Raw genomic sequence first — 27735 nt, 5'->3', positions numbered from 1 at the left:
AACGAAACATTGGGAGAATAATAGTAGTAATAATAGCAATAAACAAAATAAAAAATAACAGGATAAAAATACAAAACCTGGTCAGTAAAAAGCCTAATTAAAAAGGTGTGTCTTTAACCTTTTTTTTTTAAAGCAAAACAAAAAATACCTACGGTTTGCAGTCTTAAATTAATATATTTCCAACTGTCAATTAAAAAAAGTTTCAGCTCAGCCTGTCATTGGATGTGATTAGATGGTACAGATGTCCACTTTCAGTCGTGATCACATTGTGTGTGTGCGCCTTTTAAAGTGAAACAAACAAGCAGGTGTAGTGTGAACACACACTTCCTGTTTAGCACGTTCTGCCAGGTGTGTCCCACAATGAGCGGGAGGGGGGGATTCACAACCAATCCTGCTGCCTGAGTGGGGGAGGGAGTTCATGTCAGGTATAGACCGAACGGGGGAGGAGAGGTTGGAGTGACGTTTGTGTGTGTGTGTGTGTGTGTGTGTGTGTGTGTGTGTGTGTGTGTGTGTGTGTGTGTGTGTGTGTGTGTGTGTGTGTGTGTGTGTGTGTGTGTGTGTGTGTGTGTGAAGGAGAGTCAGTTCCAGCAGAACCTTGAGTGCATGTTTACTCAGCAATCACCGGCTCAACCTGTCGGTCAGGTGTGCACCAGCTGGCTGTGCACTGCACAGGGATGATCACACACTCAGCGCCTGAGAGAGCGAGACCACAAGGACGACACAAGCCTAATACAAGCACGTGGCAGAACGTGGGGACACTATCCGGCGAGGACCGTGAGCAGAATGTAGGGAAGACCCGAAGGAGATTCTTCTGGTGCTCTTCAAACCGATGGGTCCGAGATGCTGACGTTGCACTTCAGGCCCTGGGATGTCCACGATGTCGCCGTGCTTCTCAGCTCGGCACTCTACGTGTGTCACATAGGTAAGTGCAACACGTTGGGAAGTCGTATGGCGCCAAAAATGTCAAGAGCCCGCATAACACTTGGGGTCGTTGACATTTCAGCGTTAAAACGCACAACAAATACAACACAAGAAGGCTAAAGTGACCTTAGAGCTGTGGTATCCAAAGTGCGGCCCGCATCTAAGTTTTGACGGCCCGCGGCACATTCTGGAATACTATTGCAAAAAAACATGAAAAAGTGGAATAAGAGAGCAAACAAGTGAAATGTTGACTCTAATAACTAGGGCTGTGAATCTTTGGGTGTCCCACGATTCGATTCAATATCGATTCTTGGGGTCACGATTCGATTCAAAATCGATTTTTTTTCAATTCAACACGATTCTCGAATCAAAAACGATTTTTTTCCTGATTCAAAAGGATTCTCTATTCATTCAATACATAGGATTTCAGCAGGATCTACCCCAGTCTGCTGACATGCAAGCAGAGTAGTAGATTTTTGTAAAAATCTTTTATAATTGTAAAGGACAATGTTTTATCAAGTGATTGCAATAATGTAAATTTGTTTTAGCTATTAAATGAACCAAAAATATGACTTATTTTATCTTTGTGAAAATATTGGACACAGTGTGTTGTCAAGCTTATGAGATGCGATGCAAGTGTAAGCCAATGTGACACTATTGTTCTTTTTTTTTTTTTTTTATAAATGTCTAATGATAATGTCAATGAGGGATTTTTAATCACTGCTATGTTGAAATTGTAACTAATATTGATACTGTTGTTGATAATATTCATTTTTGTTTCACTACTTTTGGTTTGTTCTGTGTCGTGTTTGTGTCTCCTCTCAATTGCTCTGTTTATTGCAGTTCTGAGTGTTGCTGGGTCGGGTTTGGTTTTGGAATTAGATTGCATTGTTATGGTATTGCTGTGTATTGTTTTGTTGGATTGATTAATTTAAAAAAAAAAAAAAGTTTAATTAAAAAAGAATTAGATTTTTTAAAAATGAGAATCGATTCTGAATCGCGCAACGTGAGAATCGCGATTCGAATTCGAATCGATTTCTTCCCACACCCCTACTAATAACACAAAGCTGCCATGCATGCAAGCTGTTGGCTCCACAAATTCAGATCTTGATAAGAATTGGTGTAAATGATGTTGACGACACCTTGAAGTTCTAGATGGGTCAGTACCTATCCGTACCTATTCGTGATTGGGCGGAGCCTGGCGGAAAAAAATTCTCCTCGCCATCAACCAAGAAACGGTTATTACTTGACTTTAAATGAGCCGCTCTCCTTCCAAACGGATATGAGGCTTTAAGGTCGGGAAGTGATCATGACTACACATCGATATCGGCACCAAAATCACCGTCTTGCGGTGAAAAATGATAACCGTCACAACGTTAACCCATATGCTTCAATCTTCCCAAATGTTTTGATGGGACATCACATGACCGCATGTGGCATGTGTTTCTGCCGACTCGCGTACACCCCAAGTTGCATGGGGGTCGGCTCACCTTCTGCTATGTAGCTAAGATGGCGACTATTAAAGGTAGTTGAGTTCTATCTCTGCACACTCCACACTTGGAGCCCAAGATGTGGCACACTGCATTTTGTGGTACTTCTCTTTGGAATGCACGTAAAATGCATATGGAAGCATGGAATTGCGGAAATTGAAGCAAAGCCCTGTTTTTTACTTGGCAGAGACAGTAGCAGCACTTGTATTGGAGCACGCAGTAAATCATTCTTCAATCAGCCTGTGCCTGAAAAACTGGTTAAACATTTTCCAAAAGAAAAATAGAAAAATCGTTTGGGCACAAACCAGCCTTTTAACGAAGCGAAAACATTTTGCACAACAATTTAAAGTGGGTTGATTGGAATGGAAACCATGACCGTGTGTCCTTGCTGTTTGTTTTCCCACCAGGTCAACATGACTGTTTGTTATGAAACATCACGTGTTTACAGCTGCACAATTCAATATGACCGAAAAGGAGCGGGAAGAAGCCGACCTCAGTTCTTCCTACCCCGTCTCCGTGTCTCAGGAATTAATGATACACGTTCAACACAAATTTTTTTTACCAGGAAATCAATAACTGCTTTGACGTGGAGATTAAGTGTGGTATCACCTGTTTAACATGTAAAAAACATATTAAAATAGAACATAAATGTTGCATATTGGATATACCCGATAGGGAATATGGACAAAATAACATCAATTGAAAAGATGAGTACAATTACAGGATAAATTAAATCAGACCCTTTAGTTTCGGTGAAATAACGATACATGAATTATCTGGGAAGAATAATATTTAGACAGTGTGAAATAAAATGAATGAATACATTCTGGATAAATGATATTGCACATTGTTGTTTTCATTCATTAACAATTAAAGATGAATTCAGTATCAATCATATCAGACACTGTGGTTTTCGTCAAATAACACATTTTAATAAACACTCGTTTTTGTTCAATACCAATACATGATGAATTTAGGATAAATTATATAAAATACTTTGGTTTTTATTAACTGAAAATACATTTGTGAAATTGGGATGAATGATATCAGACAAGGCGGTTTTCATTAAATAGTAATAAATAATGAATTATCAATGATATTAGAGACTATTTTTTATTATATATCAATAAATAATGAATTCAGGATCAATTATGTCAGACATAGTTGTGTTAATTAAACTATAATAAGTTATATCAGACACTGTGGTTGTACTTTTTTTTAAATGAATGAATTTGGGATAAATGATATCAGACACTATGGGTTTCATTAAATAGTAAGAAATTATGATTTCAGTATCAATGATATCAAAGACTGTTTTTTATTCATTACCAATCAATGATTAATTCAGGATAAATTATATCAGACAGTGTTGTTTTAATAATAATAATAATAGTGAATTAGATTTATATAGCGTTTTTCTATTGATTAGATACTCAAAGCGCTCAGTGAGAACCCATTATTCATTCACTCCACATTCACACGTAGGTGGTGGTAAGCTACATTAGTAGCCACAGCTGCCCTGGGGTAGACCGACGGAAGCGTGGCTGCCAATTTGTGCCTACGGCCCCTCTGACCACCACCTGTCATTCATTCACAAGTGTGAGCGGGCACTGGGAGCAAGGGTGATGTGTCTTGCCCAAGAACAAAAAATGAATGAATTAATTTGGGATGAATGATATCAGACATTGTGGGTTTCATTAACTAATAATACTGTAAATGATCAGTTCAGGATCAATGATATCAGACATTAAATAGCAAAACATTATGAATTCAGTATCAAAAGCAGGCACAGTTTTTTTTATTAAATACCAATACATGATGAATTCAGGATAAATTATATCAGACACTGTGGTTTTCATTAATAATACTGTAAATCAGGGGTGTCCAAACTTTTTCCACTGAGGGCTGTACACGTAAAAATTTAAGCATGCGGGGGCCATTTTGGTATTTTTCATTTTCAAACCTTAACAAAATATATGGATTATTTTTATTTTTAACATTTAGGGCTCCCGGGGACCATAAAGGGTCTCAGTCATTAAAATGTAAACAATAAGTCAAATTATTATTATTTTTTATTTAACGCTTACAGTAAATCTCTATATCAACTTCAGGTTGATATAAAGTAAAAAAAAAAAGGTTTTATGCCTTTTCTGTCAAAGACAACTTTTTTATTTATAGTAAAACTGAAATATGCAGTATTTAGTAATTAGAGCCCTAAAAGATCAACACCATTGATTTTAATTCTTTAATATTTTTGAGTAATCACAGTGAAATGTTAAATAAAATCCTACTAAATATATTTGGGATCCAAAAGGTCCCCCACTCATAAAGTGATACATTTTTATTAGGTTTTTTTTTAAACTTTTAACACTTAAATTACGAGATCAACTGTGGACCCCGACTTAAACAAGTTGAAAAACTTATTCGGGTGTTACCATTTAGTGGTCAATTGTACGGAATATGTACTTCACTGTGCAACCTACTAATAAAAGCATCAATCAATCAGATATATCTGTCGATTTTACGTTTGAACTATTATTTTGTTTGTTTTATGCTCTTTTGTCAAATAAAACTTTGATGTTTTTTTATGGCAACCACACAATATATGCAATATTTTTTCCACATAAAACATTGTAAAGTGATATTTTTTAAGTAATAATTCATTATAACATAGATTTTTAGTCTTTTTTTTTTAAATTTTTTAGCAATGGCAAAAAAAAGAAAAATAAAGACAAAAGTGTTGCTTCTTAAGTTGAATCTGTTCCATAATTTAGTTCCACATACTTGTATGTACTTGAAAGTTTTTTGCGTTGTGTGAGCGTAAAAATGTTTTTCCTGAGAACCATGTTGCGTCATCGATATTCCAAGGTAAAAGATTCCTTCACACGCGGGCACCGTCACAGTCTTTCAGTGTTCATATCACTGAGGTTTTTTTAGTCGCTGATATTTGAACAAAGGCATGCACACTTTTTTTTTTTTTTACTTGTGCCTCATGAAGCAAACACACCACCAACAGAACCAGACAGGCTCCTTTGGAGCAATTTAAAGGTGTGTGCCCGCGTAAATACTAATAGGACCAAAACCACACACACCCCAACGAGTGTTCCTTAGTCTGTTGGGTTTTTGTACTTCCAGCCATCACCTGTCTTTTGGAATGACACATTTTAGTTCCTACAGTGCAGATGAATCATTATTAGGGACCGCAATGTCCCTTTGGGACAGAGGACCCTATTGTAATTGTAACGTTTTATTCTTTATTATTATACCACCGCCTCTTTGAGCTGTAATTTGACCCCTTAACATGCTTCAAAACTCACCAAATTTGACACACACATCAGGACTGGCGAAAATTGCAATCTAATAAAAAAACAAAAAAAAACAAAACTCAAAATTGCGCTCTGGCACCCCCTAGGAAAAAACACAGACAAAACTGCCTGTAACTTCCAGTAGGAATGTCGTAGATACATGAAACAAAAACCTCTATGGAGGTCTCACTTAGACTTAGATTTCATACACTAACATCTTTCAGCAAAAATCAACAGGAAGTTTGCTATTCCCCCTTCAAAACAAACATTTTGAAAAAACAGTCACTTTTGCCTCTTTGAGCTGTAATTTGACCCCCTTAAAATGCTTCTAAACTCACCAAATTTGACACACACATCCGGACTGGCGAAAATTGCAATCTAATAAAAAAAAAAAACCAACAACCCCAAAACTCAAAATTGCGCTCTAGCGCCCCCTAGGAAAAAACACAGACAAAACTGCCTGTAACTTCCAGTAGGAATGTCATAGAGACATGAAACAAAAACCTCTATGGAGGTCTCACTTAGACCTAGATTTCATACACTAACATGTTTCAGAAAAAAATCAACAGGAAGTTTGCTATTCCCCCTTCAAAACAAAAGTTTAGTAAAAAACAGTCACTTTTGCCTCTTTGAGCTGTAATTTGACCCCCTTAAAATGCTTCAAAACTCACCAAACTGGACACACACATCAGGACTGGCAAAAATTGCGATCTAATAAAAAACCTAACCCCAAAACTCAAAATTGCGCTCTAGCGCCCCCTAGGAAGAAAACACAGACAAAACTGCTCCTAGGAAGAAAACACAGACAAAACTGCCTGTAACTTCCAGTAGTAATGTCGTAGAGACATGAAACAAAAACCTCTATGTAGGTCTCGCTTAGACCTACATTTCATTCATTGACAACTCCCTGCAAAAATCAACAGGAAGTTTGCAATTCCCCCTTCAAAACAAAAGTTTTGTAAAAAAACCGGTCACCTTTTTTCAAACATTATCTCCTCTGAGCGCGTTTGTCGTGTCTGCTTCAAACTAGCACAGGAGAGAGATTGAACCCTTCTGATTAAAAGTTGATGAAAGAGTTTTAATTACTGCTCCGGTTTGGATTTTATGTGCCGTCAAAGTCGGTCCCGTCCATTGCTGCTTGCAGCTTTAATTAAAGGTTTTGTCTTTCCGTCTTTCAAGCTGGGGCCATCTCCATCCAGTCCGACCTGCACAGTCTCATCCGATCCGTGCAGGAGGACGTGTTCTTCTCCGTGAACGTGACCTGCAGCGGCATTCCCACCATCCAATGGACCTTCATTTCAAGCTCGGTGAGACGCAGCATCGGCGCCTGGCAGCCGGGGGGGTTCACCAACATCACTGAGGATTACAGCAGCAGGGTGCAGGCCCACCACAACGGCTCCATGGGTCTGTCGGACCTGCGGCTGCAGGACGGGGGGTATTATGTGGTCACGGTCACGGACGGGACGGGCAACAGCAAGGATGCCGGATTTGTCCTCAAAGTCAATGGTGAGTGGACGAGGACACTAGTGGTGGGAATTTTGGGGTGACTGTTTGGTTCAGAATGGTTTCTCGATTCCACACGATTTTTGTAATATATTATTTGGTGTAGGCAGCAACAGGGGTTAGTGCATGTGCCTCACAATACGAAGGTCCTGGGTTCGATCCCCGGGCTCGGGGTCTTTCTGTGTGGAGTTTGCATGTTCTCCCCGTGACTGCGTGGGTTCCCTCCGGGTACTCCGGCTTCCTCCCACCCCCAAAGACATGCACCTGGGGATAGGCTGATTGGCAACACTAAGTTGGCCCTAGTGTGTGAATGTGAGTGTGAATGTTGTCTGTCTATCTGATGAGGCGGCGACTTGTCCAGGGTGTACCCCGCCTTCCGCCTGAATGCAGCTGAGATACGCTCCAGCACCCAACGCGACCCCAAAATGGACAAGCGGTAGAAAATGGATGGATTATTTGGTGTATAAATTATAATAAAACCTTTTCAAAACAGGTTACAGGTTACAAAAGCTCTTCTTGGCTGCTGGAGTACGACTTATGCGCGCAGTATTGGTTTAAAAAGTGTATTTTTACAAATGTATTTAAAAAAAACAATTTTGTACATTTTATTTACAAAAACCACACAAGGTTAATAAATCTAATACAAGAAAATAGAGCAACTCAAACTCAATCCCAGTTTTACAATACTAATTAGGATAGAAATGTAAAAAAAATACATTGAGAAGACATACAAATACAATACTAAAAAAAGACCATAATAATAAGTTGTTAATTGTTTTACACCCCCCGAAAACATTTTTTTAAATGCGCAAAAAAAATGCTAAAAAAATATATAAAAATGCAAAAAAATTATAACTTTTTTATTTTTTATTGATTCTCTAAATTTATGAATTCATCGGAATAAATAAAAATTGTGATTTGAATATGAAACAATTTTTTAGCATTCCTAGTGGACACTCCTACATGCATGCTCTGTTAAAGGCTTCACTCTAGAAATCCTCATTATTTACTTTAATTACTTAAGCCTTATTTTTACCTCCATCCATCCATTTCCTACCGCATGTCCCGTTCGGGGTCGCGGGGGGTGCTGGAGCATACCTCAGCTGCATTCGGGCGGAAGGCAGGGTACACCCTGGACAAGTCGCCACCTCTTATTAGTTAATTAAAAAAATAAATACATAAATGTTTTCTTTTTTTCACAAATTCCTCACCCTTTAAAGGCCCACATTGTCCGTGATTATTCCCTGGCACACTTCCATGTCCTATATGTCTAACGCAACTAACTGGTTTTTCCTACTGTCTTTGCCAAGTAAGCAAAACTGCACATCCAGTATCTGTTGCTGTGACATGCAAACTAGTTGTTTATACACAGCAGTGGTTCTTAACCTGGGTTCGATCGAACCCTAGGGGTTCGGTGAGTCGGCCTCAGGGGTTCGGCAGAGCCTCCGCCGCGAAGGTCAAGACACACCCGACTCATCGTGTAAACAAAAACTTCTCCCTGTCGGCGTATTATGGTTACACCCAAACAATGTTCCCTCAGATTTTCCATATGCGTGAGCAAACGCAAAAACTCCTTGAGCATTCAGTGGAGCACATGTGAGCGACGTCAGAAGTACACATGCACTGTGCTCACACCTGCAGCACACCTGTTCCAAACCTGACAAGTTCAATGTTTTATTATTGCAATCAAATGACAGCAGTCATTTCCATGAGATTAATTTCTAAGGGTGTGGGAAAAAATCGATTCGAATTCGAATTGCGATTCTCACGTTGTGCGATTCAGAATCTGAGAATCGATTCTCATTTTTAAAAAATCTATTTTTTTTTTTTTTTTAAATTAATCAATCCAACAAAACAATACACAGCAATACCATAACAATGCAATCCAATTCCAAAACCAAACCCGACCCAGCAACACTCAGAACTGCAATAAACAGAGCAATTGAGAGACACAAACACGATACAGAACAAACCAAAAGTAGTGAAACAAAAATGAATATTATCAACAACAGTATCAATATTAGTTACAATTTCAACAAAGCAGTGATTAAAAATCCCTCATTGACATTATCATTAGACATTTATAAAAAAATTAAAAAAAGAACAATAGTGTCAGAGTGGCTTACACTTGCATCGCATCTCATAAGCTTGACAACACACTGTGTCCAATATTTTCACAAAGATAAAATAAGTCATATTTTTGGTTCATTTAATAGTTCAAACAAATTTACATTATTGCAAACAGTTGATAAAACATTGTCCTTTACAATTATAAAAGCTTTTTACAAAAATCTACTACTCTGCTTGCATGTCAGCAGACTGGGGTAGATCCTGCTGAAATCCTATGTATTGAATGAATAGAGAATCCTTTTGAATCAGGAAAAAAAATCGTTTTTGAATCGAGAATCGTGTTGAATTGGGGAAAAAAATCCATTTTGAATTGAATCGTGACCCCAAGAATCGATATTGAATCGAATCGTGGGACACCCAAAGATTCACAGCCTTAGAGAATATGGACAAAATAACTTTATCAATTCAAAAGATGAGTACAATTTTAGGATAAATACCATCAGACACTTTAGTTTCTGTGAAATAATACATGAATTATCCGGGAAGAATAATATCTAGACAATGTGTTTTATATTTAAAAAAATGAATGAATACATTTAGGACTAATGATATCGCACATTGGGGTTTTCATTAAATAACAATAAAACATGAAATCAGTATCAACGATATCAGACACTGTGGTTTTCATCAAATAATACATTACATCAGACACTGTTTTTTGTTCAATACCAATTCATGATGAATTCAGGATAAATTATATGAAATACTTTGTTTTGTATTAACTGAACATACATTTGTGAAATTGGGATTAATGATATCAGACAAGGTGGTTTTCACTAAATAGTAATAAATTATGAATTCAGTATCAATATCAGAGACGGTTTTTATTATGTACCAATAAATAATAAATTCAGGATAAATTAAATCAGACACTGTTGTTTAACATTTCAAAAAAATATTGAATGAATTTGGGATAAATGATATCAGACATTGTGGGTGCCCAAAAATGACTTCTCAAATCATGTACTGAAACCAACAGGCCCACTCGGTGAGAGACATACAGGGTACACGCCACATTTGATGTATGCTTAGTTTGTGTTATGATTAAATCAAACCCTCTTAATTCGAATTTGTTGAAGGTGCAGGATTCAAAGACTTCACTGTAAAAAAAGAGACCTTTTTACTGTAAACTGGTCGTTCAGTCGCCAGAATTTTACTGTAAAAGGTACTAGTTTTCCATGTAAAAACTGGCAAAAAAAATAAAACCTGGTCGCTGAGTCGCCATAATTTGACCGTAAGAAAAAAAAAGTGTTATTATTTTTCTATTTCCAGTAATGCACTGTAAAAACAACCATTGTTCAGTCGCCATAAGTTGACTGTAAGAAAAAAACAGTCGTATGGTTTTTCAATTTGAAGTACTTCACTGTAAAAAAAATATCTAAATGTAAATTTTACGGTAAAATTCAGCCAGTTGTTTTACTGTAAAATCGACAGATTTTTGTTGTTGTTGTTGACATGGAATCGGAAAAATTTAAACTTCCCAATTACTCTAAGCAATGATTTACACAAAGGTAAAAATTAGAGATGTCCTATAATACCGGACTGCCGATATATTCGGCCGATAAATGCTTTAAAATGTAATATCGTAAATTATCGGTATCGGTTTCAAAATTATCGGTATCGGTTTCAAAAAGTAAAATGTATGACTTCTTAAAACGCCGCTGTGTGCACGGACGTAGGTAGAAGTACAGAGCGCCAATAAACCTTAAAGGCACTGCCTTTGCGTGCCGGCCCAGTCACATTATATCTACGGCTTTTCACAAGGCAAGGCATACTTGGTCAACAGCCATACAGGTCACACTGAGGGTGGCCGTATAAACAACTTTAACACTGTTACAAATATGCGCCACACTGTGAACCCACACCAAACAAGAATGACAAACACATTTCGGGAGAACATCCGCACCGTAACACAACATAAACACAACAGAACAAATACCCAGAACCCCTTGCAGCACTAACTCTTCCGGGACGCTACAATACACCCCCCCCCCACTCCCCCACCACCTCAACCCCACCCACCTCAACCTCCTCATGCTCTCTCAGGGAGAGCATGTCCCAAATTCCAAGCTGCTGTTTTGAGGCATGTTAAAAAAAGTAATGCACTTTGTGACTTCAATAATAAATATGGCAGTGCCATGTTGGCATTTTTTTCCATAACTTGAATAGAAAAAATGGATTTATTTTGGAAAACCTTGTTACATTGTTCAATGCATCCAGCGGGGCATCACAACAAAATTAGGCATAATAATGTGTTAATTCCACGACTGTATATATCGGTATCGGTTGATATCGGAATCGGTAATTAAGAGTTGGACAATATCGGAATATCGGATATCGGCAAAAAAGCCATTATCGGACATCTCTAGTAAAAATAGTGTCATGTGTAGATTCATTTCCGCAAAGTCCGAATTGTTAATTATGAATTAAACCTTTTTAAATACGGGTTTTAACATCACGAGAGCCGTCCGGACACGAAATGACACCCTTTCCACTCGTAAAAGAGGGACTAGATGCTGCCTGAGGCTGAGCCAATCAGTGGCCACGATACTGATTGTCTTTGTCTCGCCTAGTGACCAATACTACTGTAGTATTGATGTTTTGGTTCATTTACACATTTTCATGCTTGAAAATGCTTAATTTATGCGAAAAATAAGTGGAATCTGCGATAGAGTGAAGGCCCACACGTGCATGTGGCGAGGGATGACCATGGTAAAAATGTACTTGTGTGCCCAATGTGGCATCATTATTGTCTTACATGATCAACAAAAATATCCTACCTTGTTATATTATATTTACAAGACAGCTGTCTCTCTCTCCTGCACAGAGATGCTGTACGAGGACCTCCAGTACTTGTCGGTGTCGGCCCTGGCGTTGGGCTGCCTGGCGGGGCTCCTCATGCTGGGCATGTGGCTCACCAACAAAGCCTACAGGAGGATAGCGGCGTGGAGACGCAGGAAGCAGATGCCTGGTGAGAGTCACGTGACCAATGGAAGTGATTGACTGAAGCTGCATTGTTTATTCTGCTAGTTTAAAGGCCTACTGAAACCCACTACTACCGACCAGGCAGTCTGATAGTTTATATATCAATGATGAAATCTTAACATTGCAACACATGCCAATACGGCCGGGTTAACTTATAAAGTGCAATTTTAAATTTCCCGCTAAACTTCCGGTTGAAAACATCTATGTATGATGGCGTATGCGCGTGACGTCAATCGTTGAAACGGAAGTATTCGGACACATTGTATCCAATACAAAAAGCTCGGTTTTCATCTCATAATTCCACAGTATTCTGGACATCTGTGTTGGTGAATCTTTTGCAATTAGTTTAATGAACAATGGAGACTGCAAAGAAGAAAGTTGTAGGTGGTATCGGTGTATTAGCGGCTGGCTGCAGCAACACAACCAGGAGGACTATCCGACGCTAGCCGCCGACCGCATCTATGATCGGGGGAAGTCCTTCGTCCTTCCGTCGATCGCTGGAACGCAGGTGAGCACGGGTGTTGATGAGCAGATGAGGGCTGGCTGGCGTAGGTGGAGCGCTAATGTTTTTAGCATAGCTCTGTGAGGTCCCGTTGCTAAGTTAGCTTCAATGGCGTCGTTAGCAACAGCATTGTTAAGCTTCGCCAGGCTGGAAAGCATTAACCGTGTATTTACATGTCCATGGTTTAATAGTATTGTTGATTTTCTGTCTATCCTTCCAGTCAGGGGCTTATTTCTTCTGTTTCTATCTGCATTTAAGCACGATGCTATCACGTTAGGTCCGTAGCTACAAGTGCTTCGCCGATGTATTGTCGTGGAGATAAAAGTCACTGTGAATGTCCATTTCGCGTTCTCGACTCTCATTTTCAAGAGGATATAGTATCCGAGGTGGTTTAAAATACAAATCCGTGATCCACAATAGAAAAAGGAGAGAGTGTGGAATCCAATGAGCCCTTGTACCTAAGTTACGGTCAGAGCGAAAAAAGATGCGTCCTGCACTGCACTCTAGTCCTTCACTCTCACGTACCTCATCCACAAATCTTTCATCCTGGCTTCAATTAATGGGGTAATCGTCGCTTTCTCGGTCCGAACCACTGTCGCTGCTGGTGTAAACAATGGGGAAATGTGAGGAGCCCTTCAACCTGCGACGTCACGCTACTTCTGGTACAGGCAAGGCTTTTTTTTATCAGCGACCAAAAGTTGCGAACTTTATCGTCGATGTTCTCTACTAAATAAATCCTTTCAGCAAAAATATGGCAATATCTCGAAATGATCAAGTATGACACATAGAATGGATCTGCTATCCCCGTTTAAATAAAAAAATGTCATTTTAGTAGGCCTTTAAGTCCAATCCTGAGATTTGTGTACTCGGACCGTTACCATGGCTACCATGACTATTGCAGTGCCTGTGGGCGAGTACTGGGTGTGAAGTTGAAATGATCTATTGTGTTGCAGTTTGGGTGTGGCAAGTACAAAGGTTTTTCTCATGCGAGTCGACTACTGACATTAGTTTTGACTTTCCACTCTTTGCAGAAAATGACGCAACGGAGCTGCAGCCTCTATGACCCGCCTTTTATTTTGTTGTCGGTTCGGAAACCCCGTCAGGATTACTTTACTCAACAGGAAGGACTTTCTTCTTCACCACAACGGGTGTTGTTTACATGCACCAAGACAACTTAAGTGTTCAAACGAGAACACACTGGATTTTTTATACTGCCTGTAAATAACTATTTATTGTCAATGCCTCGTGATTGTTTTGAATTAAGGGCCTGCTCACTAGGTCAAGCTTTAAAAAGACATTTGTTAACACACAGAAGTCATGTGATCAACATTCCTGATGTCCAATAGGAGGACACACAGTAGTAGAAGCAAACTTTGCTCTTTATTTTCTATTAAAGTGTACAAACATGAGCAACAAGTGAGCAGGCAGCCAACACAATTTAAGGGGAAAGCACCTCTCTTGTAAAAGTCCTCAAGAATAAAAAGGGCATGAATTTTGTAACATGGCTTCTTCACAAAGAATGTTTTCCTGTCCATCTCCAGTCGGCAGACGAGGGCTGGGGGTAGTTGTGTTTAAGGGCAGGGGGTCAGGGCGGCCATGAGGAGCTCCATTTTGTAGACAAAGTTCCGTCCCTCCATCTTGCTCCAGTGGACCTCCTTGTACGGCCCCCTGAGGTGGGTCCACTTGCCGTCCTGGATGACGTCGCTCTTGGGCAGCTCCTTAGTCTGTTTGCGGGGGAACTGGACCACCACCTTGCAGCCGCTCTCTGGACCGTTACGCACTGGAGCGAGAGAAAACAAAAAAGGGGAACAGGCGGCTAAAGATGGTGTACTTGATCCCGCGCCATGCCCCACCTCACCTGAGATGGCATACTCTCCGTTGGGGGAGGCCACAGTGACAGCGGAGGCGTTTCCAATGCTCTCCACCGGGCCGAGGCCTACGTGGTTACTGAAGCTCAGCACATGCCAGCCCATCACTTTAGCCAGCTGCTGCACAGCATGCACCTGGTGCTGGGACATCTGCGACAAGACACCGCCATTTGTGAAAGGATGAAAAAGGGGCCGACTGAGACGGCGGCGGCCATACCTGTGAGAGGAGGAAGTCCTGCAGCTCCTGCTCCTGATGTGACAGAGTGATGACACGTCCATCTCTGTGCACCACCCTGATCTGCTCCACACCAATGTTGAGCTGCAGCTGGATGGACCTGAACACACAGCCGCGTCAGAGTTGCGCTTAATTCATTATTATTGATTTATTTTTTAGATATTACACTCATGTGCTAAGCGATTTGAACAAAACAACATCTTAGCCTTGTATTGTAGTCGACAAAGCAGATATCAGTTCTGAAATGCCTGTATGACCCTGGGGAACATGCTTTATCAGTATCATGCTTCATCATGTGCTCATTGTAGCCATTAATCCTGATTTCCTCATTATGATTTGAAAAAAAATCGGCACCTTTCGTTTTATACATTTTTGTTTAGAAGGTTAAAGTGTTTTATATCTTGTGCTCCTAGGGCAGGGGTCGGCAACCTTTACCACTCAAAGAGCCATTTTGACCCGTTTCACAAAATAAAGAAAACAATGGGAGCCACAAAACTCTTGAAATTTAAAATGAAATAAAACTGCATACAAAGTTTTTTTTGCTTTGTGCTATGTATAAACCAGGGGTCTCAGAAACACGGCCCGCACCTTAATATGAAAATGTAATGTTAGTACGGCCCGCGAGTTTTATATGAATGCCGCTTGACAGCATCACACTTGCCAAACCATCCAATTTTACCGGGAGACTCACGAATTTCAGAGCAACTATTCTATCTAATGTCTGCTGATTTTCACCCAAACAACAATAATAAGGGCGTACTATGACGGCACTGCCTTTAGCGCCCTCTACAATCTTTACAAACAGTGTGCAAGCCCAGTCGCATGTTGTATACGGCTTCTACAGACACTTAAGTGACTGCAAGGCATACTTGTTCAACAGCCATACAGGTCATACTGAGGGTGCCCGTTTAAACAACTTTAACACTCTTACTAATATGCGCCACACTGTGAACCCACACCAAACAAGAATGAAACACATTTCGGGAGAACATCCGCACCTTAACACAACAGAACAAATACCCAGAATCCCATGCATCCCTAACTCTTTCGGGCTACATTATACATCCCTGCCCACCTCAACTGATGCACGGAGGGGGGGGAAGTTTGGTGGTAGCGGGGGTGTATAATGTAGCCCGAAAGAGTTAGGGATGCATGGGATTCTGGGTATTTGTTCTGTTGTGTTTATGTTGTGTTACAGTGCGGATGGTCTCCCGAAATGTGTTTGTCATTCTTGTTTGGTGTGGGTTCACAGTGTGGCGCATATTAGTAAGAGTGTTAAAGTTGTTTATATCACAACCCTCAGTGTAACCTGTATGGCTGTTGACCAAGTAGTATGCCTTTGCAGTCACTTACGCGAGAAAACAAAGTCTGTATACTACATGTGACCGAGCCGGCACGCAGATAGCATGGTGTAAAAGCGGACGCGACGATGTGTTGTAGAGGACGTTAAAGGCAGTGCCATCCCGGCACGCCCTCAATATTGTTGTCCGGTGGAAAATCGGAGAATGTTGGCCCCGGCAAGTATGCAGCTGAGCCGCATCAGAGTGGTCAAAGAGCCGCGGGTTGCCGACCCCTGTCCTAGGTTAATGTTGCTGATCAATTTTAATATATTATTTATTGAGTTTATTAAGGGGGCTGTTTGCAACTTCCTCTCAGTTACATTTGTCAAAGCAAAAAATATAACAAGGACACCATTAGCAACCTAATATTACCATTAGTTGAACATGTTTGATTTAACACTGTCTATCTTATGTTTATGTCATACAATTTTTATACCGGCCCGAATAAACTGATTGGTGTTTACACCGATCACTCACCCTATGTCGTCAACACGTACACGCAGGGAGCGCATGTACACATTGAAAAGCAGTCCAACACAAGCAAACAATTTGCAGTCATGTTGTTGTTAAGATAAAATACACATTCAATGATAGCTAATGCCTACTATACAATTCGCTAACATTAGCCAACACCCAAAACTAATGTGCGTGCAGGTCTTACATACGTGCGTGCGTACACTTGAGGACATAATTATTAGCCCCCCCATTGAGAATTTAATTTTTTACTAAGAGCAATGCATTTTTCACACCGCTTTTCCAAGCATTCTACCTTCATTTTGGATGCTTCCAATATTTGCATTTGCACACAGGAACAAAGTTATTTCACAAAAACCAAACATCACCAGAGTCATAATTATTAGCCCCCTTAAAAACTTCCAGCAGTTTGAGACACAGCAAGTGTTGGAAGTCATGTGCTCTAATTAATTAAACCTATTTGAAGTCAACAGTGAACACTGACTCTGTCAGAGGGACCTGTAGAGCAGGGGCCGTATTTATCAAGCGTCTTAGAGTGCCATTTTACACTTAAGTCCTGAGAATTTGCGAAATGTAGTCCTACTCTCAAACTTAAAAATAAAAGCTATTTATCAACTGTCTTAAGTCTAACAATCACTCCTACTCTCCACAATATTTAAGATACCTTCAGAGGTGTCCTAAGTGGTTAGGAGTTGCCAGCAGGGGATGGCACTGAGGCGAGAGAGACGTGCGCGAACGTTCAGGGAGCGGAAGGATGTCCTGGCTTTGTTTGATGACAAGCAGCTGATCAAATGGTATCGTTTAGACAGAGCGGGTATTATTTTTGTCACAGATTTAATAAGGGGCGTCATCTCATCAGCAACATCACGCAGCAGAGCTTTCACAGCAGAACTAAAGGTCATCACAATACTTCGATATCTCGCCACTGGGAAAATGCAACAGTGAAATTAGTTGCCTATTTAATGAATTGGAAAGAAAAGGAAACATTTATTTTTGATTCATTGCCAATATTGTTTGTTTGTTTTGTATTATTTTGTAGTTTATTGTCAAAATATACACTCCCATTGTCCACTTAAATATTTCTAAGATACTTCTTTATTCTTAGACAAGGGATTCCCTTCCGTGATTGGTCATTTCTATGGACACAGAAATGACGTCACCTAAAATTCCGTTTACGGCACATAGTAATGTCGTAATTCAGCTATGAGTGTGACACTTAAGATTCAGTCCTACACTTCGCTGAAAGTGTGAGTAAGACACTTGATAACTAACTTTTAAGTGCAGCTTTCAGCGAGGAATTTCTTTACTCATAAGTCAACTCTTAGCAGACGTCTTAGGAGTAATTCTAAGAAGCTGGATAAATACGGCCCCAGATCTAGTTCACGTTGAATGATTCAGGAATCAGAAAGCATTGAGCCAAAAACAAAATAAATCTGTTTAGACTTAAAGCTGGGGTACTAAAGTTATATTTTTTAAATAAAAAGAACCATATTAGCATCATACAGTATATCATAACAGTAATGATTTCTGAAAAAAATCGTACGTCCGCGTGCTGTCTGCGCCTTATAATTAAGTATTTTAGTAAATAAAACCCCAAAAGACAAAATAATTTGTCTTCTTGGTGGTCAACCCCTCCAGATCCAATCACAGGACTTAGAGAAAGGAGGGGTGAGCAGAGCCCATGAAGGAGTCATTGGCTGACGCGATATATAGAAGAGTGCGTGCACGGTGCAAACTTGTTGCATGGCTGCCGAACACCCACCTGGAAAGATCGTAATACCCGCGCTTGCTGTTACAGCATATATACGGCTAAAAAAAAAAGAAAAAAAAGACAGGAAATCAGAGGAAGAAAAGAAAGTCGCTGTACGTCTAAAAAAAAACAGACGAGCCAAGACTTAAATATTGGTCCTTCGTATTCAAGTTGGAGGGCATTGCGGGCCAGTATTGGACTAACTTAAATATTGTAATCTATTATTTCCCTATATTTTGTGTGTATCCTTTAGCATGGCGACGTGTGTTACCGATAGTCTGCAACAAAATACAAACAAGGGGATCCTTCGTTGCAACGTCAGACTGTCAAACTATGCGTGTGCACGACTTTGTGCACTTCCAGAGAGGAGACTGGGAGGGACTATCAGCGAGGTGCGCAGAGTTGGGGGAAATATCATTGATAAACACAAAGCTGGAAATGGAAACAAAGTTATCACAGCGTTTCCAAGTGTCAAGAACTGGAGTGAGAAGTATTATCAAGAAATTCAAAGACAGCAACATGGTACAAAACAAACTTGGCAGGGGTAGGAAAGCACACATTTCAAAGACTCTGGAAAGATGGTTAGTGAGAGCTGTGTGTAAAGGCCCCAGAACAACTGTCAAGACACTAGATTTGGCCAGGTCTGGAAGAAGACAATCTCTAGAGCCCTGCACAGGAATGGACTTTGAGGCTGCAGAGCAAGAAAAACTCCACTTCTGCAAAAAGGACACCTTCGAACCAGACTGACGTATGCAAAGGACAACTTGGATAAAGACTACACATACTGGAAGCGTGTCTTTTGGTCAGATGAAACAAAACTAGAGCTTTTTGGCCATCGAGACACTGCTTCTGTTTGCAGAAAGAAGGGAGCCAAAAGAACACAGTCTCCACAGTGAAACATGGTGTGTGTGATGCTTCACTGCATTTGGAACTGGGAATCTTGTCAAGGTACAAGGAATCCTGAAGAAAGAAGGACATTTGAAGATCGTGGGGAAAAAAAACCCTCAAGCAGTCAGCAGCAAAACTGGGTGTGGGTCGCCACCTTGTCTTCCAACGTAACGACCCAAAACATACGTCAGTCCTGGTGAGAAACTACCTTCAGAAGGTCAAGGTGAATGTGACTGAATGGTCTGCACAAAGCCCCCAAATGAAGCCTATTGAGACTCTTTGGGGACAATTGAAGATGAAAGTCCATGGCAGAAAACTGTCAAACCTAGGGAAACTTGAGAGGTTTTCCAATAACAATAATTTGGACGCTGGTAGTTATTTTTTGGTTAAATAATTGTTTGTCTGTGCAAAGTAAAATAATGGAAGCACCAAAATAAAAGCAGTTTGGAAAAAATGTTTAACAGTATTTGGAAGATACTTCTCCAAAAATGAAATTTTAATGGGGGGAGCTAATAATTCTGTCCTCAAATGTACGTCATTACGTCCTAGAAGACGTAAGAGGGCGGGATATAACGATTAAAATACATCAGAAAGTTAGCACCCTCTAGGCATCTGTGTAATTATCGCAAACAGCCCCTTTTAAATTAAAATCTTCAGTTTCAAATGGTTGAAGTTGGTCGAATATGTTTATAGTATAAAAGAATACAAAATGTTTTCAATTTCAGGCAAATTCATGCACTTTAAATGTTATTTTACAGGCTAAAAAATGCTAGTGGTAATAATGTTAAAGTTATTCTTTGTTATACCTACGATGATCTATTTTTTTCTTTTTTTGTCTTCTTTATTGTTAATAAAGATACAATGTTATGCAGGTGTACTTATAACAGTTTTATGGCCAAATTATTATAAATAATTGAGAAGCACTAGCATATATTCACCTCCATTAGATTGGATTTAGCATCTTTTATAGGAGAACATGTATCAAACCTCGATAGAAAACATTTGGACACCCCTGCTTTAGAGTGACCTTTGTGGGATTACTTTGTGGTATTTCTGTATCTCTCCAACACATACTTGCAGATTTGCTCGTAGCCCTGAGAGGTTATCAGCACTTTGACACTGGACTCGTACACGTCGTTAATGTTGGACCAGTGAGCTTGGATCTGGGGGTCTTCAATCCGGCTGGCCAGACTATCGATGGTGCGTGCGGTCCTGCAAATGAAGCAGGTTAAAAGTTGTTTACGCAAACATCACAGGTCTAGAGCACCCTTAAAACTTTCTCGAAGTTACATTTTTCAAACCAAAAATTATAACAAGAACACCATTGGCTAGCCTATGTTACCATTGGTGGTTTAAGAGAACAGAACTAATAAATAAATGTCTATATTTGTAATAATCAGAAGTTAAAAATGAAATAATGAAATGTCGGGTGTACGCGCCCATGCCCACGGCACGTGCTCACCCACAGGAAAGATCTCCACGTACAAAAGAATAAAAAACAGATCCAATGGCCGCCGCGCAGAGTTTGTTTGTTTTATTTGCACGGAGCGAGAAAGAGAGAAAAAAAAGAACAATATACAATGTAAAGCAAAAATATCTGCGAGTTTAAACAGGCAAGCTAGACCATAAATCCCTCCAAACACAGCCCTGCACCGTGGCGTTCTTCTTCTTCTCCGTGTGCACGCATCCTGGAGGTTTGAACTAGCAAGAGGACGGGTCACAGTAATCGAACGCAAGCACCCTCTAAGCATCTACCAAAAGGCTGAAATGTGTCCCTTGCATCACGTAGCTACTATAAGCGACGCGGACTTGCTCATCTCCATGAGAAGGTGTAAATCTCGCGCCAGGCCGTACCCATATCCGCAGCAGGCTGTTCACCTTGGAGACCTTCACGTGCACCTCTCAATAATCCTGACTAAACCAAAGAGCTGATTGGTCAGCTTTCACAGAGGAGGATCCCTGAGCACAGGAGAGCCAACACTGTGCTTGAAATTGATAAATTATTGTATGAGTGAAAGCAAAAGTGATTGGACATTTGCATGCAAAGACTACATGTATTGTGTACTTAATATCTCGGTGCACTGTAAAAATAATTATGCAGGGTGTTTGTAGGTTGTGGTGTTTTTTGCAATGACGCTTGTTTTGCACATCAATAAAACAAAATAAACAAAAATAAGATATGTTTTATTTTTGTACAAAATGATTGTTACGTGTTGTGTCGCAAAAAAGTGTTTGTGTGTTTATGTTGCACACGTTTGGGTCCACATGACAGCGTATTCACGAGCACATATATATACACAGCATATGGTACTTGGAGAGCCAAGTGTTTTCTGAGATGGTACTTGGTGAAAAAAGTTTGTGAACCACTGATCTCATCAATGACAGCTGTGATTGCTTCCTCAGGAAACACTGCCCCTTAATGTTTTGAAAGAGAATTGCAATTCAAACATAATCCCCCATGGAAGAGCTATAAACAAATCAAGACGGCATCAGAGGGGACGCAGGCGACGTGACGCAAGGGCATTTTTCAGCCTTAACCATGACATACAGCAGCTTAACGATGGCATTTCAATAGAATTGAATTAAGAGTATTGTTTGCAATGTTTCTGTAGCTTCTCCAGTCAACAAAGACGAAGACCAGAGCTGTTGGGCCAATGTATACCAAGCAGTGTTTACTTTGCAATTGAGCAAACAGTTTCGAGGACCTCTATTATCTACGAGCTTCTACAGATAGTGTGGTATTTCTGTGGTTTCACCATTGCTCAACGTTTACAGACTGCAAAAGTGAAAGAATAACAGTCATAAAAAAGTGGTTTACCGGCTACGTAAGAAGATGTGCTTGGCCTGCTTGATGATCTTCTCCAGGAGGCCCTCTCTCTGCTGCAAGCTGGCGATCTCGGCTTTGTCGTAGGCCTGCGGGCCAGCCAGGCGCATTCGTTTGTGGCCAAAGGGGGAGGTGGCGGGGTGCGGCATCACCAAGGAACTCAGCTGCTGCTTGTGAAACTGACATTAAGAGAAGTTATTAACGGTATGGTTTCATAAGGGCTTGAGTTTTGATAACAATTAGCATATATTTGAGTGATTCAGAGACACCAACAGTCTCACCTCACGCATCATCTGATGCAGGTTGTGTTCCAGAACGTAAAGATGGTCATCCGGTTTGGGCTTCTCTGGAGACGCGCGATGATTCTTCTTCTCTCCCGTCGAGTGGCAGAGCGAGATGGAGAGTTGCAGACCTACAAAGTAAAAACAAGACCAATTGGAGCTGCAGATTTGTTTCTTTTTTTAAAGCAAGTGTTGCTATGAGTATTACCACCTGGGAAAGGCTGTGAGATGATCTGATTCTTCACAACAATGTGAGGGATCTGGGATTTTATCTGCACGGCTTCCCTGGACAGCTGCGCAAAGATCTCCTTACAGAGAAGAACGTTCTGAGCCGCCTCAAGCTTCACGTGCCACGGTTGGGAACCTGGATTAGAATAAAGATCAGAATAATGCTACGATATTTAGAAAATGTCCTGTTTTTGTGGTGTGATCCACACCAGCTATGGTTTTTGATTGTCTCCTGAACAAGTTGACTGTTCCAAGATCACCGATGTCCGGAGATTGTTTCTGGATGGAAACCTGGAGACATTGGGAGCAGTAATTGGGTGAAGCAATGGCTGTTTCGTCGCAGTGCTTTTGTATGGAAACATTTATAGTTACCAGTACCAATATACTGTAAATACAGTGGTACCCCAATTTTCATGTGCCTCATTCTCTACATGAATTTGTCATTTATATTTATTTTGCATTGTTTTTTTTAATTCAAAACTGCAATTATTCTTTATCAAATGTGTGTAGTGTTCATATTAATGGAACAGATTAATTGGATTGTTTTTAAATTGGAATTTTTTCATAAATTTTGGTTTTTGTCAGACCTTTTGGAACAGATTACTAACAAAAGCCGAGGTACCACTGTATTGTATCAATAAATATAATAGACAGAATACTAATAAAGTTAGACTGGTGTCTAATTTGTGTGCTTTGTGCTAAAACAGAATATGTATTTGTAACGAGAGAGAAAAATAATTTATATCCAAAAACCCTCTACCTTGATATATGCAGATCCTTCTAGATCACTAGGAATCTGGACGTCAAGGGGGCAGTAGTCCTCTGGGATTTTTTTGTCCAGATCGATGTCTGTGTTTTTGAGCACCTCAAATGAGCCATGATGAGGAAAAAGTGAACCTGCGCGGGAAAAACATTGTTGTGACGAGACAGCAAACTTGAATAGTCCTCTACACACACAGCATGACAACTTCATACAGAAATATTTTAATAGACTTGACGGACAACATGGCTGCACACTACCAAAGGGCTTTATCACCTGCACTCCGGTAGCTAAGGTCTCCAAGGATCTTGTCTCCGACTTTGCGTAGTTTCCACTGTGAGCGCAGTCGCAGCAGCTCAGAGTTAAAGTCTCTCTGCCGCCGGTTTTCCTGGTTCTCCGCTACAGACTTGTTGAGCTTTTCTGCGCCCTTCAGGAGGAGCTGTGCTGCTGAGGCCAGCGACTTCTTCTTACTCATCAGCTGTATCACCTGAGGACCCTAGATGAAGTTGTTCCAGGAGTGAGTGAAAATAGAACTTGAGAAAACTATACACTACATGGAGAAAAGCGAAAAGGTGACTCTATATCAATCTCGTTACCCTGCGTAATGACAATAAAGCTGATTCTGATTCTGGACATTACATTTGCATACATTGGAATGTTTTTTCATTTTACCTTGCTTATTGAAGGATCCTGTGACACTGGGTCCAGCGCCATGTACTTCTTCTCCTTCACCACACAGAGGACATCATAGAGGACACACATCTCTGTCAGAGCACTGCGCAAGTTGTTTCGCACAGAGTCCCAAGGCCACAAGGATGGCTGGAACTTCACTGTGCCTGTGTAAGGAAATCGCATGTCGGATTGATATACAGAGAACATTACTGTAACTAAACTTTATGTAGAAGTTTGACTACAACCCATGGAAAAAAATACATAACCAGACCTGCAGGAAGTTAATTCAGGTGTTTAATTTTGTAGATAAAAAGCAGATAACAGACATGACAAAAAACTATAGTCATTTCAGATGGCAACTTTTCTGGCTTTAAGAAACAGTAAAATATATCAAGAAAATAAATTGTGATAGTAACAGTTTCATTTTTAGATTACGCAGAGTGAAAAAATGATGAAAAAAATGATGAAATCATGAAAAACAAACAAAAAACACTACAACACACGACTAGTACTTTGTTGCATCACATACGTTTTTTATAACAGCTTGCAGTCTCTGAGGCATGGACTTAACGAATGACAAACAGTACTGTCCATCAATTTTACTCCAACTTTCTCTGATTGCTGTTGTCAGATCAGATTTGCAGGTTAGAGTCTTGCCATGGACCATTTTCTTCAATTTCAACCACACATTTTACGTTCCACCATCATCATATATCATTATTCATCACTAAATATGACTTTCATCTAGTCATTCATAGTCCATGATTGCTTTTCTTTAGCCCATTGGAACCTTGTTTTTTAATGACGGCACCCGTTTAGCTTTTTTGTGTTATACCCATTTCCTTTAGGTGGTTTCTTACATTTCGGTCACACACGGTGACTGCAGTTTCCGCCCATTTGTTCTGCTGTGCATTTTTTGTTTTCAAAACATATTGCTTGAAGTTTTCTGGTTTGTTGACACTTTGATGTTTTCCTTGGTCTATTAGTATGCTTGCCTTTTACGACCTTCCCATGTTGTTTGTACTTGGTCCATATTTTAGACATAGTTGACAGTGATCATGGTTTCTATCAAGATCTTTTGCAATATTGCGTGATGATTTACCTTTGTTTCAATTGACATCTCGTGTTGGAGCCATGATTCATGACAATACACCTGGTACAACAGCTCAACAATGTGTGAACACTCCTTTTTAACTGCAGACTAATAGACAGATTTAATCTAATACAGGTGTTAGCTTTGGAAATGAAAATATACTGTGTGATTTCCTATTTTTTTCCCTCATAATTGAGCGAGTCCATATTTATTTTACTCTGCTTGATCTAAACATTAAACTGTTACTGACTACCTCAATTTATATCCTTGATGTCTTTCAGTGTTTCTTAAAGGCAGAAAGTTGCCATTTGAAATAACTTTAGTTTTGTATCTACAAATTTAAACAAATGAATGAACATCCTCCAAATCTTGTGATTTCATCATTTGTTCCAAAGGTTGTATGCATCAGCGAATTATGGTGTCCAAACTTCTCCTCATACCTTCTTCTTCCTCTGCCTCCTGCTTGCCCCACTCACGTTCCCTGGAGTCGACCTCAGCTCCATCCCCCTCTGAATCAGATCCCTGGCTGAAGTCGATCCTCTGTGCCAACTTTGCCAAGTTCTGGGACATAGACAGAGGTGGCACATAGGTCTCCGTCCCATCCAGAGCCACTTCCTGCACCTGCTTCTCGCAGGAGGACTCGATGCTTACTCTCACTCCTGGACCACTGGCCATGATGACAAGGCTGGCAGGTGGACAACAATATAGACAGAATTATACTAGTGCTCCAGAATTAGACACAAATAGCGTTATACTTTTATATACTGATATTTACATATTTATTAAGGGAAAAAACAAACACCAACTATACAACTTGTATAACAATTCTATGTTCACTATGTTTATACAAATGTAAGTTACCTCGTCTTAGACTGGAAAAGAACAACTGAGCTAGGTACTAAAGCTAGGGTTGCCAACCGTCCCTTGAAAAATGTAATCTTCACATTTGTAGAGACAAAAGTATGCGTTTCGTATTAAGCTGTTAAGGGACGCATTCGGTCCCGTATTTTCATTACCGTGAGAATAAAAAATTGTCCGTAAAATATGGAGAGTCCATCGAATGCACCTGATAAGAGTTTCCAGCAGGCTAAGGTAAAACCAATTGATGCTAACATGTCTGATCACTCACCTGTCAAACCCATTGCAGTTTGACTTATCTGGCATTTTTTGTTTTGTCTTGCCTTGGCTACTATCACTCTGCCTCAGCGTGGCGGCAGTTAGCTAGAATGATCTGCCAAGCTTCTGGCAATCGTACTTCAAATGTGACTTTTTACCACAATGACATTTTTCTGTAAAAAAGAAGCAACTTGGGAAATTTGTAGATCATTTTTCATGTCTACGAGGTACTGTACGTTCTAACTTATTAGCATTGCTTGCTCACTTTTTTTTTTTAGAAGTCATTTAGCAACTCTGCTCGCAAGTTAATGTTATAAAAATTATGTCTTATCCTCAAGTTGTGTAACTAAGTTGTTAAACGTAAAACAAGCGTGTCCAGTTTTATGATAGTCACACTACACTTTATGATAGTAACACTACAGGGGTCTTCAACAGTTAGCTGGTGATACAATAACTTACCAAAGAGTCAAACTACATTTTCTGCGACTTCTAATAGTTTTGTATGTGTTAAATTCAGAATTCTGAAATTATGCTTCTATTCAATGATAATGATCACATTATAACCTAAAGACCATGGCCACAGGTGATCTAATTTAAATGTAACCAGTTATATGAATAAAAGACAAACATATCACCTCTCCTTTCTTTTTGTCAAAATAGTTCTCATACTGATGAAAGTTGGAGACCCCTCTATGTCTTAAAGCTGCACACTAAATTCATACTGTTAAGTAGGAGAGATGTCTGTTTGAGAAATGTTTATATATACTATGTTAAGTTAAGCAGGAAAAATGCATATTTAAAAAAAATATGTACTTTACTGTGTTCATTGTGTTATTATTTTGCACAAAAAACAATGCTTATTCGACAACAACTTTCCCATACACTTGTGTTAGTCCAAAACCTGCAACAACTAATACATTCTGATTAAAGTCCAACAGTTTAAACATATGTGTGTAGTCCAGTTGTTTCCATTTGGTCTTTGCAGATAGTATAAACTCATTTCACACATATATAAAGGTAAAACAAACCCAACATAAAACAGGCCGACCAGTTTCACAAGGTTTTCCTTTTTTAGGCAGTTGGCAACCCTAACTAAAGCTGAAAAGCTATTATTATTATTATATATGTGCAGTATTTGTTCGCGAGCTAGGGTTAGCTGTGTTACAAGAAAGTATACTCAGGTCAAAAACACATTTTCCTCAAGCATCTCCTACCTGAAGTTTAGTCAACAGTTTTAAATTGAAAAGTTAATCTCTAGAGTTGAGGTATTTTTTTGCAGAGATGTCGTGAGCCGCGCTCGTTGTTGCTTTCAGAAAAAGGGCTGAACAGCCGCCATTGAACATTTTCTTCTTCGCCCTCTAAATAGGAGG

The 27735-nt window shown here is 39.8% G+C and overlaps 2 protein-coding genes across 2 annotated transcripts; one reads left to right on the top strand and one right to left on the bottom strand.

Annotated features, from left to right (window-relative positions):
* The first annotated feature begins 446 nt into the window (after positions 1-446).
* On the top strand, positions 447-14336 carry LOC133658482 (V-set and transmembrane domain-containing protein 5). Its single transcript, XM_062060567.1, has 4 exons — positions 447-922; positions 6896-7222; positions 12177-12320; positions 13868-14336. Exons 1-4 carry the CDS (start codon positions 841-843, stop codon positions 13897-13899), a joined length of 585 nt encoding a protein of 194 aa, XP_061916551.1. The 5' UTR covers positions 447-840; the 3' UTR covers positions 13900-14336.
* med17 (mediator complex subunit 17) lies at positions 14030-27735 on the bottom strand. The gene is made up of 13 exons (XM_062060566.1): positions 27580-27735; positions 25690-25934; positions 24157-24320; positions 23761-23980; positions 23485-23621; positions 22934-23015; positions 22708-22860; positions 22497-22627; positions 22210-22394; positions 20466-20603; positions 14922-15039; positions 14695-14854; positions 14030-14616 (listed from the first exon to the last, which is right to left on the bottom strand). Exons 2-13 carry the CDS (start codon positions 25922-25924, stop codon positions 14408-14410), a joined length of 1932 nt encoding a protein of 643 aa, XP_061916550.1. The 5' UTR covers positions 25925-25934; positions 27580-27735; the 3' UTR covers positions 14030-14407.

This window comes from Entelurus aequoreus, linkage group LG10 (genome assembly GCF_033978785.1).
Source record: "Entelurus aequoreus isolate RoL-2023_Sb linkage group LG10, RoL_Eaeq_v1.1, whole genome shotgun sequence".
Lineage (NCBI taxonomy): Eukaryota > Metazoa > Chordata > Actinopteri > Syngnathiformes > Syngnathidae > Entelurus > Entelurus aequoreus.
This window is presented reverse-complemented; position numbering and strand designations above follow the sequence as displayed.

Excerpts from the sequence above, each read along its gene's own strand:
- med17 (XM_062060566.1), bottom strand. The coding sequence starts at position 25,924 with ATGGCCAGTGGTCCAGGAGTGAGAGTAAGCATCGAGTCCTCCTGCGAG. Across the intron at positions 22,861-22,933 it reads ACAATCAAAAACCATAGCTG|GTTCCCAACCGTGGCACGTG; the intron begins GTGTGGATCACA and ends ATTCTAATCCAG. Across the intron at positions 22,395-22,496 it reads TGCATCAGATGATGCGTGAG|TTTCACAAGCAGCAGCTGAG; the intron begins GTGAGACTGTTG and ends TCTTAATGTCAG.
- LOC133658482 (XM_062060567.1), top strand. The coding sequence starts at position 841 with ATGCTGACGTTGCACTTCAGGCCCTGGGATGTCCACGATGTCGCCGTG. Across the intron at positions 7,223-12,176 it reads ATTTGTCCTCAAAGTCAATG|AGATGCTGTACGAGGACCTC; the intron begins GTGAGTGGACGA and ends TCTCCTGCACAG. Across the intron at positions 12,321-13,867 it reads ACGCAGGAAGCAGATGCCTG|AAAATGACGCAACGGAGCTG; the intron begins GTGAGAGTCACG and ends CACTCTTTGCAG.